The sequence below is a fragment of the Hylobates moloch genome, unplaced genomic scaffold (genome assembly GCF_009828535.3).
Source record: "Hylobates moloch isolate HMO894 unplaced genomic scaffold, HMol_V3 SCAFFOLD_10, whole genome shotgun sequence".
NCBI classification, from domain to species: Eukaryota; Metazoa; Chordata; class Mammalia; order Primates; family Hylobatidae; genus Hylobates; species Hylobates moloch.
Window position 1 is genome coordinate 102,486,274 of NW_026652285.1, and position 21,260 is coordinate 102,507,533.

The 21,260-nt window shown below is 51.4% G+C and overlaps 1 protein-coding gene across 5 annotated transcripts in view; it reads left to right on the forward strand.

The window, feature by feature from the left end:
* The window catches only part of HMCN2 (hemicentin 2), a 173,543-nt gene that overhangs the window by 13,081 nt on the left and 139,202 nt on the right, over positions 1-21,260 (forward strand). For all 5 annotated transcript variants that reach the window (XM_032165420.2, XM_058445320.1, XM_032165423.2 and 2 more), the window contains exons 2-7: positions 6,878-6,948; positions 7,433-7,591; positions 8,462-8,584; positions 17,594-17,765; positions 18,409-18,515; positions 19,418-19,538. In XM_032165420.2, the coding sequence (XP_032021311.1) occupies positions 6,878-6,948; positions 7,433-7,591; positions 8,462-8,584; positions 17,594-17,765; positions 18,409-18,515; positions 19,418-19,538 (753 nt within the window). The remainder of the gene's footprint in view (positions 1-6,877; positions 6,949-7,432; positions 7,592-8,461; positions 8,585-17,593; positions 17,766-18,408; positions 18,516-19,417; positions 19,539-21,260) is intronic.

The following is a 21,260-nucleotide window of genomic DNA, read 5'->3' on the forward strand; positions in this document are numbered from 1 at the left end:
CACCATCATCATCGGTATCATCAATGTCAGTATCGTCATCAACATCATCATTGTCCATATTATCATCATTTTCATTGTCATCAACAGCAGCATCAGCTTTGTGCTAGGAAGGGCAGCGTGTTAAGACCTGAGGTTGTTGGGACTTTTTGTCCAGGGCCAGCCCTGCTTGGATAGGGTGAAAGAGGGAGATAAAAAGGGACTCAATTGACTCCTCTCATGGATGAGCCCCCCGTGGGGACAAGCCAAGCGTCCTGCCCTGTTTGTCCCAGTGCCTCACTCTCCATCCTGCTGGAAGATGGAGCTTGAAATGCCGCTCTTGCCAATAGCTCCCTGTCCCAGGGAAGCTTCGGGATGGTGATTGATAATGGTGCAGCAGGTCCCAGGAATGACAAATGAAGCCATGAGCCAGCCTTAATTAATGACAAGAAGGCGTCTATCTCTGTCTTGCTGCCTGGAGCTACAGGTTGGGTTGGAGGGTGGCAGGTGGGCAGCAAGGAGGACAGATAGGGAGTAAGCCTCCGCATCCCCTTTCCTTCTTGGTATCTTGAAAGCTGGCCCTGCCCTGGATGTGATGGGAATGGCCGGCAGGAGCTAGCTCCCACGGCAGGTTTGGGGACTGTCTGTTCAGAGATTGCATGGGGATTGTGTGTGTGTGTGCGTGTATGTGCACGTGTCTGAGTGCATGTGTGTGTGTGTACGTGTGCACTCTCCTGAGAAAATTCTTTGTTCATAACTTGGGGCAGACATCAAAAAGCTCTTGCCTTCTGTCTTTGCTAGGGCCTGCTCTCTATCTCCAGAGGAATCACAGACACCCTTGCCGATCTGGCCAGTGCCCCTTGAGCATGGCCAGTCTCTCCACATGTCCAAGGAAACCGCATTTGGTTTCCTGTCTTGTTTCAGATCTGTTTCTCTGGGCTAGGGGCAGCGACGTCCTGTGGTGGGACAGCCTGGGGCTCAGGTGAGCCGGGCATTCAGCGGTATTTGTTGAGTGTTAACTGAATGCCTGGCATTGTGTTGGGCACAGAATGGAAAGATAAGTGGAACTTGGGTCCCGACCTGTAGCTGCTCAAGCAGTATGGGATTCATTGAGAAGTTTATTCTTTCACTCCTTTGGACAATATTTATTCAATATTTACTTAAGCACTTGCTGTGTGCCAGGCACTGAGCTCGGTATGAGGCCTGCCGTGGTGAACGACAGAGACAGGGTCACTGCCTGCGTGATGTATCCAGTCAACTCTTGCCCCAGATCTCCCCGCCGACATGGAGGGGCTGTCTTCTCTCGGGGCCTCAGTTTCCACATCTTTAAAAAGATGGGGGTCTTCAGATCTCTTTCTCCTCAACATTGTTGTTTTGGTTCTTTTTGAGATGGAGTCTCGCTCTATGGCCCAGGCTGGAGTGTGGTGTCACAATCTCGGCTTCCTGCAACCTCTGCCTCCCAGGTTCAAGCAACTCTCCTGCCTCAGCCTTTTGAGTAGCTAGGATTACAAGCATGTGCCACCACGCCCAGCTAATTTTTGTATTTTTAGTAGAGATGAGGTTTCACCATGTTGGCCAGGCTGGTCTCGAACTCCTGACCTCAAGTCATCCGCCTGCCTCGGCCTCCCAGAGTGCTGAGATTACAGGCGTGAGCCACCACGCCCGGCCCTCAACATTGTTATGTTTGTCACATAGGTTGTGGTCAAATTGGCTTTTCTGAAGTTGATTCTTGCTGAAGACCAAATGGTGAAAGCCGTGGTATGTAGAATGATATCCTCCCAAAGATGTGCCTGTCCTAATGCACAGAACCTGCAAATGTGTGACCTGCCATGGTGAAAGGGACTTTGCAGGTGTGACAAAGTCATGGCTCTCAAGATGGGAGATTGTCCTGGATTATCCAGGTGAGCCCTTTATAATCACAAGGGTCCTCGTAAGAGGGAGGCAGGAAGCTTGGAGTCAGAGAGGGAGCTGTGATGACAGCAGTACAGGAGAGAGACAGACGCCCTACTGCTGCTTTGAAGATGGAGGAAGGAGCCATCATCCAAGGCCTCTAGCAGCTGGAAAAGGCAGGGAAACTGATCCTCCCCTAGAACCCCCAGGAGGAACGCAGCCCTGCTGATGCTTGGATTTAGGACTGCTGGCTTCCATAGTTGTGTGTGCGTGTGCGCGCGCGCCTGTGTGTGTGTGTGTCTGTGTGTGTTTTTGAGACGGAGTCTCACTCCGTCACCCAGGCTGGAGTGCAGTGGCGTGATCTCGGCTCACTGCAAGCTCTGCCTCCCGGGTTCAAGCCATTCTCCTGCCTCAGCCTCCCGAATAGCTGGGACTACAGGCGCCCACCACCATGCCCGGCTAATTTTTTAAAAATTTTTTAGTAGAGACAGGGTTTCACCGTGTTAACCAGGATGGTCTCGATCTCCTGACCTTGTGATCCTCCCGCCTCGGCCTCCCAAAGTGCTGGGATTACAGGCGTGAGCCACTGCGCCTGGCCTGTGTGTTGTTTTAAGGCACGAAGTTTCTAGTAATTTGTCACAGAAGCAATAGGAAACTGAGACAGAGGCCAACCGTAAAATCCTTTCCAGGGCTCTCTGGTCCAGGGGATCCTTCCTATTAAAATGATGTTTGACTGAGTAACTTTGTGAAAATTTGCTCACACTTACTTGTTCAGTGAAAAGAATCAGATTGGAAATAGTATGTTATTTATACTTCAATAAAAATTCTGCTTAAAATAGTATGTATTTTTGTAAGATGTATTTATACATTTAAATATATGAATATAAAAATTAAAGATTATATACAAAAATGAAAATTATTATCTCTGGTTGGTAGAAATACAGGCAGTTGGCCGGGCACAGTGGCTCACGCCTGTAATCCCAGCACTTTGGGAGCCCAAGGCAGGCGGATCACGAGGTCAGAAGATCGAGACCATCCTGGCCAACATGGTGAAACTCTGTTTCTACTAAAAATACAAAATTAGCCGGACGTGGTGATAGGCGCCTGTAATCCCAGCTACTCAGGAGGCTGAGGCAGGAGAATAGCTTGAACTTGGGAGGCAGAGGTTGCAGAGAGCAGAGATTGTGCCACTGTACTCCAGCCTGGGTGACGGAGCGAGACTCTGTCTCAAAAAAAAGAATACAGGCAGTTGTCCCCTTCCCTTTTTTGTTTTGCCTGTCAGGAGTTTCCATGTCTAGTTCCCTGAGAGCAGGAGTTAAGAAGAGCTCTGTTCTTGAGGTTGTCCAGACCTGGGCTCATATCCCAGCACTGCCACTTACTGGCTGTGTGTCACTGGAAAAGTTACTGTCTCTGGGCTTCCATGTTCTCCTCTGTAAAAATGTGGGTAAGACTTGGACCCTAGCACTTTGGGAGGCCGAGGCGGGTGGATCACATGAGGCCAAGAGTTTGAGACCAGCCTGGCCAACATGGTGAAACCCTGTCTCTACTAGAAACACAAAAAAATTAGCCAGGCATGGCGGTACACCTCTGTAATCCCAGCTACTTGGGAGACTGAGGCACAAGAATCACTTGAGCCTGGGAACTGGAGGTTGCAGTGAGCCAGGATCGTGCCACTGCACTCCAGCCTGGGTGATGGAGTGAGGCTCAGTCTCAAAAAAAAAAAGGCCTGGCGCAGTGGCTCATGCCTGCTGTAATCGCAGCACTTTGGGAGGCTGAGGTGGGTGGATCACCTGAGGTCAGGAGTTTGAGACCAGCCTGTCCAACATGGCAAAACCCCATCTCTACTAAAAATACAAAAATTAGCTGGGTATGGTGGCAGGCACCTGTAATCCCAGCTACTAGGCTGGGGCAGGAGAATCACCTGAACCCAGGAGGCGGAGGCTGGAGTGAGCTGAGATTGCACCACTGTGGTCCAGCCTGGGTGACAGAGCAAGACTCCATCTCAAAAAAAAAAAAAAAGGCTTGGACCTACCAGGTGCTAGGAGGAATTCAGTGAGCTGAAACACAGGAAGCATCTCAGGACATAGCCTGGCACTTACAAGGTATTTAGTAACTGTCATTATCATTCATGTCATGTTAATTTCTTTTTACAATGAACATGTGTGATTACCTAACAATGAAATAACCAGCACTGAGTAAAATGATTGCTCTTCTTTTTTTTTTAATTTTTTTTGAGACAGAGTCTCGCTCTGTTGCCCAGGCTGAAGTACAGTGGCACGATCTTCGCTCACTGCAAGCTCTGCCTCGTGGGTTCACGCCATTCTCCTGTCTCAGCCTCCTGAGTAGCTGGGACTACAGGCGCCTGCCACCACGCCCGGCTAATTTTTTATATTTTTAGTAGAGACGGGGTTTCACCGTGTTAGCCAGGATGGGCTCGATCTCCTGACCTCGTGATCCACCCGCCTCGGCCTCGCAAAGTGCTGGAATTACAGGTGTGAGCCACCGTGCCTGGCCAATGATTGCTCTTAGTCAAAGTAGAATTTGAGGGCCTCATATTGAAGCAACACTGTCTTTGACTGCACTGTGTGAGAACAGCCGCTGGAGCCTGGCCAAGTGCACGCTCACATCAGCAGTGCCTCTTCCCATTTGCTGAGGCTTTGCTCCATGCCAAGTTGCGTGCTAAGCTCCGTGCCAGGGGTTTAGCTACCTGGCTTCACTAAATTCTCACAGCGATGGTTCTTGGTCAGGAGAAATGGTGTTGTTACATGTCTCATTCTACAGATGAAGAAACTGAGGCTTGGGGCAGTGAAGTGAGCTCTGCCTGAGGGACCATAGCCCAAAAAGGATAAAGGAAGGATTCCAATCAGATCTGGCTGAGCTCCAAGGCTGAGGACTGAGCTGCTGCAGTTGGGCTGAATTCGTTACTGTGTAGTTCAGAGGAAAGGATGTGGTGGGGATGGCGAGGGCAGGTGAGGGAGGACAGGGTGGGACGAGACGGATAAACACAGACGACAGGGACAGGGGCCACGGGGGAAGCTGGTGTCAGCTCATCCTTGATCATTGTGGGGCATGCTGGATAATTCTACAGGCTTTCCTTTCTAAGAAAGACTGAGGTCTGCCAACTGGTTGCTGAGAATGAAAGTTTGTTTAGAGCGACTGGAATTTAGAATTCCTGAACTAAAAATAGTCTGTTATTAGAGTTCACTGAGGCTGGGCACAGTGGCTCACACCTGTAATCCCAGCACTTTGGGAGGCTGAGGTGGGTGGATCACTTGAGGTCAGGAGTTCAAGACCAGCCTGGCCAACATGGCGAAACCCCGTCTCTACTAAAAATACAAAAATTTGCTGGGCGTGGTGGCACATGACTATGGTCCCAGCTACTCACGGGGCTGAGGCAAGAGAATCGCTTGAACCTGGGAGGTGGAGGTTGCGGTGAGCCGAGATCATGCCACTATACTGCAGCCTGGGCGACAGAGCGAGACTCTTTCTCAATAAATAAATAAATAAAATAAAATACATAGAGTTCACCGGGGACTCAAATATTTTCCTAAGAAACCTGAGGTCCACACGACCTTGCACAATCTCCACTGTGCGCTTATCCGCAAGGCTCCCCGGAACCCAGCTCTGCTGTCCAGCACTGGTAGTATTGTCTTGTGTTGGCGTGGATCTCCATTACTGCTATTTTTTTTAAAACTCTTTATTAATGAACATTTCAAACATATACAACATAAGTAGAAGAGAATAATGAATCTCCATGTACCCATCACCCAGCATCGCCAAATATTAAACAACCCCGTCATTCTTGTCTCGTCTGTACCTCTTCCCACCCCCAACCCCCACTCAGTGACGATCATTTGTTCTAGTGCTTTGCTTATGGGGTAAATTTACATACATTGAAATGCTCCGATCTTAGCTGCACACTTTTGACAAATGATACACTGAGGAACCCACATTCCTATCACAATATAGAATGTTTCTGTCTCAGACAGTTCCTTCCAAGTCAAGCTCCTCAGGCAACCTCTGTTCTGTTTTTCTTCACCTTAGATTAATTTTGACTGTTCCAGAACTTACTATAAATGGAACCATACTGTGTGTGCTGTTTTGCGTCTGGCTTCTCTCACGTGGGAGGCGCCCCTGTTGTTGCTTGTATCGGTAATTGTCCTGTCTTATTGCTGAGAACAACCTGGTTCTGTGAATTTACCAGTTTGTTTATCTCTCCACCGGATGATGGACATCTGGCTTGTGTCCAGTGTTGGACTGTTGTGAATACAGCTGCTATGAACCTTTGAGTACAAGCCTTTGTGTGAACATATGTTTTCATTTCTCTTGGGGACATACCTAGGTGTGGAATGGCTGGACCCCATGGTAGATGCATGTGTAACGTTTTAGAAACTTCCATTGTCTTCCAAAGTGGTTAAACCATTTTGCGTTCCCACCAGCAGTGAATGAAAGTTCCAGTTGCTCCATATCCTTGCCAACCTTGAGTGCAGTCAATCTTTGTCATTTTTATTGCTGTTCTATTTAAAATGAGCTCATGCATAGATGGGGTTTCTGGAAGGTTTTTCTCTTGTTGAGCAGCTGGTGTTGGAGAGTTGCTGTGTGTCCCAAAATGGATTGTTTGTTTGCTTCTCGTTTCTTTGTCTTCCCAGAATTCTTTCTCCACTGAGTGGCAGCCGGTGGGATGGTGGAGGTGGGGGTTCTTAGGGGAGTCTTGGTCACCGAAGGTTGGGAGCTGCTATCCGGAGGAAGGAGCTGGGGCCTGCCCTCTGCCTCACCTCTGCTTCCCTGGAGCTCGGGTCCTGCTTTGGTGCTGGGCATGGGGCAGAGTGGTCTGACCTTGTTTCCTGGTCTGATCCTGCAGCTCCGGGAGCTGCTCCTTGATCTCTCCCCATCTTGAGTGCCAGCCTCAGCTCCTCTGAACATCCATCCTCATGTCGCCGCCAAACCAGCCCACTGGGCTGTGTGTCTAGGAGTCCCAGCCCATCTGGGCATCCCTCTCTCTTCTCCACAGATATTGGCCCAGTGACCCTCACGGCGGACCCCACGGTGTTTCAGAGGGAGCTGAGAGAACTCTACGTGCAGGTGGGCAGCCCCTGACCCTCTGTCCCACTCTTCCCAGTCTGTGTCCCACCAAGAGGGTTTGGTGAGGTAGCTTCGAGTGATTTCCTCTTGCCCAGCCTCCACCTCTCCCTCCTCCTGGGCGAATGTGTGGCTTCCTTAGGCCATCTGTTAGCTGCTCCCATGGCCCCCTCCATCCTTGCCCACTTGAAGTACTCGCCATGGTGCTGGACTTATTGGTGTAGTGACTGCCCTCCATGCCAGATTCCATGGGGGTGGGCCCGTGTCACTCTTGCATGGATGGATGAATGAATGAATGAATGATGCTGCTTGTCTACAGTTAAAGCAGGTTGGATGTTATATCGTGTCTCCGGGAAGAAAGTGACTGGGTGGGCAGGAGGGGACAGTTCAAGGTGACTCCTCACGCCCAATAGTTTTGGAGATGTCCCTGGGTGGGTCCCATCTGGAGGAGGCAGGTGGCAGCTGCTGACACGCTCCTGCCCTCCAGGGAGGTGGTGACTGCCCGGAGATGAGTGTGGGGGCCATTAAGGCTGCTGTGGAGGTTGCCAACCCCGGCTCCTTCATCTACGTCTTCTCAGATGCCCGCGCCAAAGACTATCACAAGAAGGAAGAGCTGCTGCGGCTCCTGCAGCTCAAACAATCACAGGTGGGTGAACCGGCCGTGGGGGCCCAAGTGGGGTCCTCCAGGGGTCCTGAGGAAGCTGGGGTCTCTCTCACCACCTGAGCCACCTCCTGGAGAGCAGAGCTGGGCACTTCTCTTCCACAGCCTTGGGTCCAGCCTCTGCCATGCATGGCCAGAGCCTCGGAGCCAAGTTGGCCCAGGAAGTGTGAGTGTGCTCTCCTGCTGTAGGCCCGGGCCGGGGCTCACACTTCCCTGGCGCAGCTTGTTCCTGTTGGAGACCACACCACCTACTCCTCTCACCCCCATCAAAGTCCAGGCAACCCATCTTCCTCCTGGCATCGCCTCTGCTCCTGTTCTCTGCCGTTCATGTCCCCTTTGCCATTGTCTCAGGGTTTGGAAGACCTGTCGGATCCCTTGCTTCTGGCTTTTGCAGTGAGGGCTGGGAGAGGGGACATGACCGAGGGAGGGAGAAGGGCCAGCTCTTTGGCATCCTCGGGCAAGATCCACAGGGCCGGGACTGCTTCTCTGCCGCCACGTCTAGAACTTGCTTGGGTTCTTCAAGGTCCTTCTAAGTCTGCAGCCTCCAGGGGCCACTCTGAGATGAGTCGACTTCCACGCTCTTCTTTGTTGTTGATTTAATAGCAGTTCTCAATATGGAGCACCTACTGTTTTCCTGGCCCTGTGCTGAGCACTTGTCCTGCATCAGCTCCTGATCCCCATGAGATGGGCACTTCTATTTTCCCTTCTATTCATGTGTCATGTGTCATTCTATACATGTGACAGACAGAGGAGAGGGCCCACTCCAGGTCACTCCACGCTAGTCTAGGTCCTGCTGCTCACCCCTGAAGCAGCCGGCCAGGGAAGTCGAGAGCAGGCTGCACGTCCATCTTCCAGGTGGTCTTTGTGCTGACGGGGGACTGTGGTGACCGCACCCATCCTGGCTACCTGGCTTATGAGGAGATCGCTGCCACCAGCTCTGGGCAGGTGTTCCACCTGGACAAGCAGCAAGTGACAGAGGTGAGCAGCACCGGGAGGGGGCACCATCCCGGAGCCCATCACTCGGGGACGGTGAGGACATTGACCATCCCTGGGGCTCCAGGTGGTTGAATGACAATCAATCACCCAGGGATGCAGGGACATGTATATAGCTGAGCAGCACTGGGTGCATGCCTGTGGCAGGCACAGGATGCACTGTGCTCAGGCCACCACATCACCTCATCTCGCTAAACTCTTCCACCTGTCCCAAAGGCAGATGCTTCCGTGTTTCCAGGCAAAATTGTGCAGGTAAAGAGGCTGAGGCTTGACACAGTCCCTTGGGATGCCCTGGGTTCAGCAGTTGGTCCAGGCTGACAAGGTGGCCCCAGAGAGTGTGGCAGAAATGTGGGTATGGGGCATCTTCTGAGTGTCTCCCCAGAGTCAGGGAACCTGGGGTGGCTGGAGGAGCACAGGAGCTCTCAGGTTCAGGCAGTGGTGCTGGGCACTGGGCAGGGAGGGGCTGGCTTGCTGTGTGGCCTACAGTGCCGGGATCTGGGTTCACTCAGAGCCCAGTGCTCTGCAGGCACCTGCCACCCAGTCTTTCTCCGGGACAGGGGTCTGTCCTTCCTCCCCTCGGGGCTCCCTGGTATCATCCTATTCAGGGCTGTCCCTGCTTTCCCTCCACCCCACACTCCCATCCCCTCCCAGGAGCACAGGGTCCTTTCAGGGGCCAACTGGGAAACGATTAACAACACTCTCTCCGGAAAGGACAAGCACACCCATTTCTGTGGTGTAAATGTTCCCACCTCGGCTGATTTCAAGTCACAGTTGGGAAGTGACGCTGACACTCAGCTTTCCTGAGCCTACACAAGTGGCTCCCACACAGCACTGGATCCCACACAGGCACATCTCACCACCAGGTCCCTCCCGCTTGTCTCCTGGAGAATATCCAGCCCCTTATCTGACCCCTCTGCCTTTCTGGTCCCCCAGGTATCCCCTTGCCCAAACTTGCTGCCCTGCTGGCTTCTCTGCTGTCTCTCCAATGTCCCACGCTCCTCCCCGCCCAGGGCCTTTGCTGGTACGGCCTGTCCTTCGAGCTCCTCCTCCCCTGGCTCCTTCTCACCTTCCTAGTCTTGGCTTAAGCGCACCTCCTCACGGAGACCCTCCTTGATTTCCTCTCAAGATTAAGTCTCCTGGCCGGGCGCGGTGGCTCACGCTTGTAATCCCAGCACTTTGGGAGGCCGAGGCGGGCGGATCACGAGGTCAGGAGATCGAGACCACAGTGAAACCCCGTCTGTACTAAAAATACAAAAAATTAGCCGGGCGTGGTGGCGGGCGCCTGTAGTCCCAGCTACTTGGAGAGGCTGAGGCAGGAGAATGGCGTGAACCTGGGAGGCGGAGCTTGCAGTGAGCCGGGACTGCGCCACTGCACTCCAGCCTGGGCGACAGAGCGAGACTCCGTCTCAAAAAAAAAAAAAAGATTAAGTCTCCTATCGCTTGAACCTGGGAGGCGGAGGTTGTGGTGAGCTGAGATCGTGCCATTGCACCACTCTAGCCTGGGCAACAAGAGCGAAACTCCATCTAAAAAAACAAACAAACAAACAAACAAAAAAGATTAGGTCTCCTTGTGTGCCCCTCCCAGCTCCCTGTGTTACTTTGCATAATCGTAACTTTGTAACTGTGCGATTATTAAATGTCACTAGGCTGTGAAGTTTCCAGGGGCTGGGCTGTGAGTCCCGATGGCCACAGCCTTCCCAGCAGTTTACATTTCTCAGCTCAGAGCAGGTGTTGGGTAAATAGCTGGTGAATGGACAGGGTCCCTTGTGCTCAAGTCCCTGGTAAGAGGAAGGAGAGAGAGAGGCAGGGTGTCTGAGGCTGGCCATGGCCTCGAGCCAGTCCTGCTTTGTTGCTTCTGGGAGACGGTTTTGTGTATGTATATTTATGAGCTGCAGAGAGCTATCTCCAGGAGTGTGTTTAGATTAGCGTGCCTTAACTCCCTGTTAACAGATGGCATTTATGGTTCTCTGCGACGCTTTCGGCTTCATTTTTTGGCATGTCAGCGTACCCTGGCACCGAGTCAACCAAGCAAGGGTGGGAGGCATTTCACAGTGGAAGGATGGGTTGGTTCTTGCTTTTGGGGAGAACTATCTGGCCAATTGCATGGGAACTGGGTTCCTGCCAGGGGCAAATCAGACACAGAGCAGCTGGGCAGGTCAATGGGGGCCACTTGCCCAGGTGTGAGGCTGGGCTGTCCTAAGCCTCTTCCTTGAGGTTGGGAACCTGGGCAAGTCCACTACTCCCGGCTGTGGTGCCAGCTTTCTGCTGTGAGAGTCTGGCCGGGCAGCATGTGTCTGACTCAGTAGGACCACCAGTGGCCAGAATTGGCTACCTCTAGGTAGAGGCCTGGAGCCCTCTCCTTCCTGGACATGGAGCTCTGTTGTTCTTTAGCTTAATGCCTTGGACATAGCCTCTTCCAGATGTTCCCAGACATTTGGCAAGCCTGGGAAAGTGGCTGGGCAGCCAGGGCTGCGGTCACCCTCCCAGGAGAGATGAATGGTGCCTTCACCCTAGCCAAGGGGCCTCCAGCTGGGAGAACTCCCCAGAAGTTGCAAAAGGCTCCAAACTATGCGTGTGTCATTAATCCTTTTTACCTCTTCCGAGTGCATCCAGTGCAGCCCGAGAGGCATCATGCACTCTCTTCCCCTTGTTTGCCGAGCTCTTGCCCCGGGCCAGGCGCAGCTGAGTGCTGATAGGGAGGTGGCCATCAGTCACAGCTAGGGCTTACTGCTTTGGAGCGTTTCACTTTTTTTCAATTGCGAAGTTGGCCTCACTAGTACCTGGGTCACCCCTTGGGGTTCCAGGGTAACTAAAGGAAGGTGAGGATCTCTCCCTGGTAGGGGAAATGTGGAGCTTTTACAATCCTTAAACAGACAGGGAATCATGTCAGAGGCAGGCAACGTGGCCCCTTCAACCTGCCCCAAAGGTGTGCATTTTGATTAAGACTTAGATAAGTCCAAGCACCTGCTGTGCCAGCGCAGCCTCCCCCAGGTTCCCCGGCAGACACACAGCTCAACGCACTGTCACCAGCCCCGACAGTGGTGGGGGTGGGGCCAGCACAGCTGGGCAAACCTGCCTGTTCTGCAGCTCCCCCGTGCCCGGGAAAGCCCCTCCATCTTTTTTTCCTGGGAGAGCACTGGGCCTCTTGCTCTCCTCCGCATCTCCCACCCGACAACTCACATGTTCCAGCACAGCCGGTTCTGGGGGCTGGGAGCCTTCCCGTGTCCAGCACCAGCAGGCACAAAGGGTGAATTGCCCAGGTTCTGTGCATCTGCTAGGAGAAAGGTGTCCTTCTAAGACAGTAAGGGTGGGCGGAAGATGGAGGGGTGAGGGGGAGCTGCTGGGGGAGCATCTGACCAGGTGGCTCTGATTAATTCATCAGCAGGGGCCCAGAGATGACCTCATCCTGGACCCCTCCCAGGGGGAGGTGGTTAGGGCTTGGGCTCCGGGGCAAGAGGCCTGGCTTCAGACTTACCTGCAGGGTGACCTCCAGCACAGTCCTCAACCTCTCTGGGGCGCACTTTCTTCTTGTGTGCAGTTGGATTAACGAGAGCCCCTACCTGGTGAGATGGTAGCTAGGGTGAGAGGAAGCCTTGCATGGGAAGCTCTTGGTAAGAGTTCACGATGGCTAAATGCCATCCCACCCCCCTGTGCTTCAGTGTGGAGCCCAGGATATGCCCCTCAGTTCCATCAACACCCCCTGAAGAGTAGGAACTCTCTCTGGAAAAGATTCTCTGCTAGGGCGAGTGCCCAGGGTGCCCAGCTGGCAAGGGGCAAAACCCCCAGACTAGGGTCCTCTCTCTGTCACTTCACGGTGAGCCTCCTGGCACAGGGCCCAGGACCCATAGCCCCATCCTCAAGTGTTCTCATCTGTGCCTCGGGGGCCCATTCGCCCCCTGGCTTTCCTTCCCTGCTTCCTCAGCCGCCCTGGCTGTCAAGTGTTCTGGGAGGATCCTCGGGGGTGATTTATCTGCTGCGAAGGGTCGAGCAGCAGCCATCTGGCTGGGGGAGCAGTGCCAGATTTTTCATTCCTTCCCCATCGGTGACAGAGATGAGCCCCAGTGCATTGCAGGCTTGCTGGTCCCCCAGCCCCTCTAACATCTGGAAGCCATTGCCTTCACCAGATAAACATTGAGCTGGCTTAATGAAGGCTCTCTGCGCTGGAGCCCTGGGGGCACCACAGGTCTAGAAGGCAATGTCCCCGGGCCTGGGCCTACAGGGGGTCTGGCCCTACTGTGGGCAAGAGGGTCAGCCCCCCAACTCCCAAGTGGGGATATGCTTACAGGGCAGGCCATCCTGTGGGTCACTGGCTTTCTGCCTTGTGTCCCAGCCCTCTCTGTGGTTCAGTGGCCTGAATTGCCAAGCATCTTCCCTCCATCAGAACATCCTAGGACGAGCTTGTAACAGCAGTTACGACACAGTAGCAGGTGTCACTCCTCTGGGTAATTGTCGACTGGTGCTTTGCTCAGTGACGCTTCCCTCCTGACCCCTGACAAGGCCTGGCCCAGAGGAAGGGGACGGTGGTCACGGACCGGCTTCTTTGCTGTTGGAGGAGTTGCCTCACGTGCTCGGCGGGCTTCTGTGGGCCTCTCCAGCTGGGAGTCCTCAGCCACTGCTCCCTTCTGTCCACCCCCACATGGACGAAGAACCTTGTCCTCATTCCTTGGCTAAGACAGGTGGGACCTTTTCAAGAGACACATTACTTAGAAAGCTAGGCAAGACACAACAATGAAGTAGCTCCAATTATAAAAACAGATGCATTTTCAGAATACAGAATTCTTATCATGTGAGAGTTGAAATCTAGCCATAAACTTCTAGGCACATATCCTCTAGCTCAGTCTGAAAAAAAAAAAAACAAAAAAAACAACAACAACCTCATTTTCCAATTCTTTTGATTCCTTTCCCTTTTTGTAGAAGACCACATGGTAAGCAGAGCTGAAGGACTATGATTTAGAGCAAGAATGACCAATAAGTAGCATGCAAGACACCATTTTCAAAACCCGTATTCATGGCAGACATTGCTAATCAATCACAGAACTTTTTCTACTTGGGGCTGAATGTGGCTTTGCCTTTCTTCTTCAGACAGCTTTCCAGGAAGCATTTCCGGCAGCTTGGAGTTGGTAAGCAGCAGTATACCACTGTGATTGTTCAGGTGTATATTAAAGTCACAGCATACTTGCATACTTGATGTTTGTTTGAGATGGAGTTTCGCTCTTGTCACTCAGGCTGGAATGCAGTGGCATGATCTCAGCTCACTGCAAACTCTGCCTCCTGGGTTCAAGTGATTCCCCTGCCTCAGCCTCCTGAGTAGCTGGGATTACAGGCACCTGCCACCACGCCCGGCTAATTTTTGTATTTTTAGTAGAGATGGAGTTTCACTGTGTTGGCCAGGCTAGTCTCAAACTTCTGCTTTAAGGTGATCCGCCCGCCTCGGCCTCCCAAAGTGCTGGGATTACAGGTGTGAGCCACAGTGCCCGGCCGCATACTTGTTATTTTTAAATGACTTCACTTTAATAAAAAATTACTATGAAGAATTTCCAAGATACAGAAAAGTGAAAAGAACACACCTACCAACTAGATTCAACAATTGTTAACATTTCTGCTTGGCTTGCTTTATCTGTCTCTTTATACTTTTTGCTGAATCATGACACCTTATCTATAAATAATTCAGCATGGATTTCTGAAAAAACATAGTCTTCAACATAACCCACAATATCATCTAATAAAATTAATGAGTTTCCTAGTATCATCCTATACACAGCCCATGTTCAAATGTCCCTATCTGTCTTCAAACTATCTTTGATCACAGTTTTCGTCAAATCAGGATTTCATCAAGGGCTGTGCGTTTCGTTTGGTTGTTATGTCTATTAAGTCCTCTTTGGTCTGAAGCCATCAGCTCTTCTTTTTATGACACTAAGCTGTTCAAGAGGCATGGACTTGTACCCTGTCCCATGTTCTGAATTCTTCTGATTATTTCCTCGTGGTGTCATTCACTTTTTTTTTTAATCCCCTATGTTTCCCCCAAACTGGATAAGTCCAAAGGTCTGATTCGATGAAGGCTGACCTTTTTGGCAGGAATATTTCCTAGTTGGTGCTGAGTGTGTCTTCTGTTGTATCACACCAGGAGGCAAATAGTGTCTGAGCATCCTACTATTACGGATGATAAGTTTGATGACTGGGTGAGAGTGGCGACAGACAGCTCTCTGCATGGTTGGGCCGCGTTTTTGCCTTTATGACTCAAGTGGGTAATGTTCTCGCTCTGTGCGGACATCTAGTTCCCATCAACCTTTCATCTAACAGTTTTAGCATCCACTGAGGACTCTTGCCTGAAATGATTTTTCATTAGGGGTTGCAAAATGATGATTTCCTAACTGCATCATTCCTCCCACATTTATCAGTGAGCATTCTTCCAAGAAGAAGAACTTTTATGCATCAAAAGTGATGGATGACTTGGTTTCTCTGAAGTACAATTTCTATTGAAAAGGCACGGAATCACACTTAGCTCTTTCTCTTCAATTAAGGAGTACTTCGGTGGTGGCAGGGGAGGCTCTACTGTTTTGAATTTTGCTTTCTCTTTTTTGAGTACCATTATGTGCACATGGATTATATTATTCAATGTGTTTCAATTGGAGTTGGCAAGTAACAGTATACCACTGTGATTGTTCAGGTGTATATTAAAGTCACAGCATACTCGCATACTTGATTTTTGTTTGTTTGTTTGTTTGTTTGAGATGGAACTTCTCTTTTGGGCTCAAGTTATCCCAAATGTAGTCAGTGGGAGCTCCTTCAAGCTGGTTCATGTGTCCTTTTGATATGTCCCTATTTGTCTTTGAGAACTTCTTTGTTTTATGGAATAACCCATCATCCCAGGCTCACCTTATAAATTGCCTGCCCCAGACCTGGAATTAGCCACTTCTCCAAGGAATCCTAATGGGGAATGGTATTTAGAAACCAAGATCTAGGTACTGGTGGTGATCATTGATATTGAGACTTTGGGCCATCACTGCTTCTGGATCAATTGCTCTACCTATCCATCTATCTATCTATCTATCTATCTATCTATCTATCTATCTATCTATCATCTATCTATCTATCTATCTATCTATCTATCTATCTATCTATCTATCTATCTACCTACCTACCTACCTACCTACCTACCTACCTACCTACCTACCTATCAATCTATCATCTTTCTCTATCTGGAGAACTTATACTGATATTTCCAATTCAAATTTCACATTGTGGATCTTTTACTTAGCTCATTTGATTTGATACTTGCAGCTCTCTCTTACATTTGTTTATAAGAAAAAAATCTTGATTCCAAAAATATTGACATCTTTACTTATTTGCTTTATCCAATAAGATACATAAAATGGGTTCAAAATCACAATTCTGATAGTTCTTCCAAATTAAATCTACTCACTAAAGTTTTTTTTTTTTTTTTTTTTCAGTTCTTTTTGTCCTACTGAGAAAGGATAGTTGAACCGCTGGGTTCGGAATTCAGTTGGAGATGTTCTTTTCTCTCTGTGGTTGTGGTACCGATTTTATGGTTGAGCTCATTGTCTTTCAGTTTTAGGGTTTGCACAGGATGGACGCTCTTTGAGATAACTTGGCCTGGAAAGAGAAGGTCCAGACTTGAAGGGGCCCCCTTCCTCTCCCTCTTTCTTGGTTTCCTTGCTGGAATCTAGGTGACTTGGCTATTGCAAAGGAGGAGATGTGAGCTGGGGAGGGGAGGGGTATGGAGTGAGGTGCCTGAGAGGTGGACTTGAGGTCAGCCTGATGGCTCTGCCCAGGAGACGCGTGTCCTACTGAACTCACACAGCCAGCAGGTGCCTCCCGAGCACTCACTCTGTGCCTGGCAGTGAGCTCAGGGCTGAGATACACATGGGCACAGCAGAGGGTCTCTGCCCCCACAGAGCTCCCAGGCCAGTAGGGATGAGAAGCCCAAATCCAATAAATGTGAATGACTGGAGTGCAGATTGCTGCAAAATGGTATGTATCAGGGAACAGAGCCTTTTCAGGATTAGAGAGGCCTCTTCAAGCAGCAAGCTGAAGAATAGCAAGGAGATGGTCGATGAGGAGGCAGGGCATTCCTGCAAAGAGCACGGCATGTGTGGGTGGGGGCTGCCTGTGGGAGGGGTGGGGTCCAGTGTAGCAGGCAGGGGGAGGCAGTGGCACAGTGACCTTGGGTTGGCATAGGTGCCTAGGACCATAGAACATAGGGTCTTGAAGGCCATGATCAGGATTTGGAGAAACTAAATAAGTTTGTGCTCAGTTTGTGGTAGGGGGAGTGTCTCTGAGGGAGTTTGGGAACCTCCTAAAGTCATATCCTAAATGTGTACCTAAGGGATAGGATGGTATCCCAGACAGAGGGTCCTTACCTTTTGTCTGATTCTCAGTGGGACTTGTCCAAAAGATATAAGACTTTAGAATGAATAATCCATTATAGAAACCAAGGATTTAGGATTTCTCAATATTTATTGCAGAAATCCATCCAGCAATTCCTCACTTCTGTGGATTGGAAAGAGACCTGAAGTCTTTGCAGCAGTGCCTCTCAGTCCTGCTTAGGGAACATGGCACCCTGGTGGGAGCACAGTTGGAGGCCCCTGGGATAATCAGTCATGAACTACATTGGTCTGGGGGAGTTTCCAGGGTTCATTGTGTGTAAGAGGCACCAAGAGGGCTTCCTGGAGGAAGTGTGGGTGCTGTGGAAGGAGGCCAGGTGGAGAAGTGGGGAAGAGTCTTCCCAGCAGAGGGACACACCCTTGCTCCTTCCCTCTGTGCTGAGTCCTCCGAATGCCTCAATTCAGGCTTCACAGCTTGGAGCCTATGGAAGCCAGGAGGGTCACAATGTGTGAATCAGGCCTGGTGTTGGACATGGAGGAGTGGGGTGGCCTTGGGCGACCTGGAAAGTTTGTATGCTGCCTAAAATCCATGGGAGGGGGAAGACATTGTGGGCACCTGCTGGCATCAGCACCTCATACTTGCCTCCAGGTGCTGAAGTGGGTGGAGTCAGCGATCCAGGCCTCCAAGGTGCACCTGCTGTCCACAGACCACGAGGAGGAGGGGGAACACACATGGAGACTCCCCTTTGACCCCAGCCTGAAGGAGGTCACCATCTCATTGAGTGGGCCAGGGCCTGAGATTGAAGTCCAAGATCCGCTGGGTATGGACCACCCCGGGGCTGGCCTCCTCTTTCGCCCCAAGACTGAGCTGGAAGCCCAGGATAGGACAAAGAAAGAGAGCAAGGGTGACAGGGCTTCAGACAGGAGGCTCCAGGAATAGGGAAAAGTGAGGTCGGGGGGCGGGGCACGAAGTGGAGAGAGGGCGCCCATGGTGTGCGAGGAAGCAAGAGGGCCATAGCAACCGATGATGGGAATTAAAGTAATGGCGGTCCCTGCATCGTGAGGCTCTCATCAAGTCTTTTCCATGGTACCCCAGTGGATTCTCATGGTGGTGGGAACTTGTAGCATATTGTACAGATGGGAAGCTGGGGTTCCAGGTGCTGAGTGCTCATCAAGGTCAACAGAGTCAGGGGCAGTGTGATTCAGACATGGTCACCTGACCCAGCGGTGCTCTGAGGATGTCATGAGCACTCAGGTCTAGAGGCCGGGCACACAGCCCGCCCCTGGGGATCCCTGAGGGTGGAGCGTGGAGTGAGGCAGTGGCTGAGGACCACCAAGACCCCTTGTCAGTTCTGGGAAGACTGAGGCTAGTATTTGGTGCACTGTGGATTCCTGGAGACATGTGGGGCTCCTGCCACCCCCAGGAAAGGGTTAGGGACTGAGCAGCCCTTGGGGCTTCCACAGGGAGGATCCTGCAGGAGGACGAGGGCCTCAACGTGCTTCTCAACATCCCTGACTCGGCCAAGGTTGTAGCCTTTAAGCCTGAGCATCCGGGGCTGTGGTCCATCAAGGTAAGGGCACTGGGTTGCAGGAGAAGGGTCTGACTAGCTTTACTGGGCTGGAACCAGCTTCCTCCTGCTTGCCCTGGGGAGCCTGTGGCCTCGGAAAGCTGATGGCTACAGTGTGGTTGGTGATGTGGTCATATCAATAGAAGTAAAGGGTCAAGGACAGAGGAAGGGCGTTTTGCCTTGTACCAGTAGGAAGAAATAGAGTGGTTTGGGGTTAGTTTGGGAACGTTTAAGAAGGACTTGGAGAAATGACTTCAGGGTTCAGAGGTGCATGACCAAGCTGTGAAGAATGTGTAAAAGAAGCAAGAGCAACTTTGGTGGGAGGGCTCAGCGGGGCAGGGCTGGCAGGAAGAGGAGGGGCCTGCTGTAATCTACAAGGTGCTGGGAGTCAGGGACTGCGGGCCAGCTTGGCTCCCAACAGAGCATCCTGGGATGGGCAGGCTGCTGCCCTGGAAGAGTGGGGGCTCCTGCTGACCAGGCAAACATTTATTGAGCACCTTCTGCAGGCACTGTGCTAGGTGCTGCAGGTAAAGTGGCAGTACCACCACTTGCCTTTCAAACTCTGAGCACCTCTGAGCCAAGAGCTGTAATGCCAGTGGGGAGGGCAAGGCAGGGAGTTAGACATGCAGGGGGACAGACAGAGCCTGCAGGGGCTGTGGCGAGCTGAGGGGCAACACAGCCTCAAGAGTGCTGTTCAGGTTGGGGTCATAAGCTGGGGCTTCAGCTCCTTCATTTGGGGAGCATCGTGCTGGGCCCCTTGGGAGCCGGTAAGTTGCCCATGTGTCTACAAAAGCAGGAGGATTCCAGCTGCTGATGCAGGGCTGGGTCAGGTTGGTCGTCTCCTGCCCTAAGCTGGAGTGCTGGGGTCCCATCCTCTGGTGATGAGAGACCTGGGCCTGTGCTAGGTCTATAGCAGTGGCCGCCATTCAGTGAGGATCACAGGCGTCAGCAACATTGACTTCCGAGCCGGCTTCTCCACTCAGCCCTTGCTGGACCTCAACCACACGCTCGAGTGGCCCTTGCAAGGTACAGTACCCCGACCCTACAGACAGCGCTGAGCTGCCTCTGAAGACCTGGGGCTTGGCTTTGGGAAGTAGGGGGGAGGTGTGGGGGGAATGCTTGGCTGTGTGTGACTGTGAAAGGGACCCTGCAGGAGGCTAAGTGGGACGGTGCTCCCAGACCACAGCGATGTAAACTGAGCTTCCAGGCCAGCATTCTTTCCACTAGCCCCAGCCCAGGTGACATTGTGACATTCACCTTTAGAACATCCTCCCTGCCTCCGAAGTCAGTGTCCTGGAGGACACTTACACTGTGCCCTTTATTATTGAGTTCACACCTTCTTCTTTCTTTTTGTCAAAACATATCTGCCTAGAGTCCTACTTCTTCAGTTTTCCAGTGAACGGCAGGCTAGTTCAATGAACATGTGCCAGTGAGTTGACGGCTTACCAAAAAGGAGAGCCGTGCCTTACTACAAAGGAAGGAATGTCCTGGGGGACATTTGGGTGTCCCAAGACTGAGGAAGGTTGGAGGAGCCTGGGGGGGATATTGAGGGTGGAGGCACAGGCATCCAATTCGAAGCCACCCACCAGGGTCTGAGGATGCCTGCATGCCCACTATGGTTCCGCTGGGAGAAGCCTGGGTACCGAGGCAGGCTTCTGGTGCAGGCTGCCTGAGCTCCACGCCAGAAAATACCATCTGGTGGCCAGATCAAAGGTCTCAATTTATAGTTGGGAAAATATAGTCCCTGCCATGGGGCCATTTGGAGACTTTTGCAGGGACCAGCTCAGCTCAGCTCCTCCTGGGAGGAGCCTGGATCAGGTCAGGCTGACTCTGGACCCTGAACAGTGACCAAAAATGGTGCAAGCCAGACCCTTAGTGTTTTCTTTCAAGTCTGTCTGCTCTAATGTTTGTTATTCTTGTCAGCCCTTGCCGGTTTTCCTGCCAGGACCAGGAGTCACATCTTGAAAGTGAAAAGGGGCTGCTTGCTCAGTTTGTTTGTTTTGCCGATAGCAGAAAGGGAAGAAGCAGGGAAACTTTGATTCTACTGTTAAGCCAGGAGAGCTAAGATAGCCTACGTGTAGTGATGGTGCGGGGACTGAAAACTGGCCTGTCCCAGTGGAAATGGGTACAGGAGGCCACAAGTGACCCTGCTGGGTTTCTGCTCTTGATAAAGATGTATATCCAAGATAATTTTTTTTCTGAGATGGAGTCTCACTCTGTCACCCAAGTTGGAGTGCAGTGGTGCGATCTCTGCTCACTGTAACCTCTGCCTCCTGGATTCAAGCAATTCTCTTGCTTCAGCCTCCTGAGCAGCTGGGATTATAGGTACGCGCTACTAACCTGGCTAATTTTTGTATTTTAAGTAGAGACGGGGTTTTGCCATGTTGGCCAGTTTGGTCTTGAACTCCTGACCTCAGGTGATCTGCCTGCCTCAGCCTCCCAAAGTGCTGGGATTACAGTCATGAGCCACCGTGCCAGGCCAAGATAATTTTTTTTTTAAAGAGGAACATTTGGGAGGCCAAGGTAGGAGGATTGCTTGAGGCCAGGAGTTCAAGACCAGCCTGGGCAACACAGCAAGACCCTATCTCTACAAAATTTAAAAATTAGCCAGGTATAGTGGTGCATACCTGTAGTCTCAGCTACTTGGGAGGCTGAGGTGGGAGTGTTGCCTGAGCCCAAGAGTTTGAGGCTGCAGTGAGCTGTGATTGCACCACTGCACTCCAGCCTGGATGACAGAAAACTTAAAAA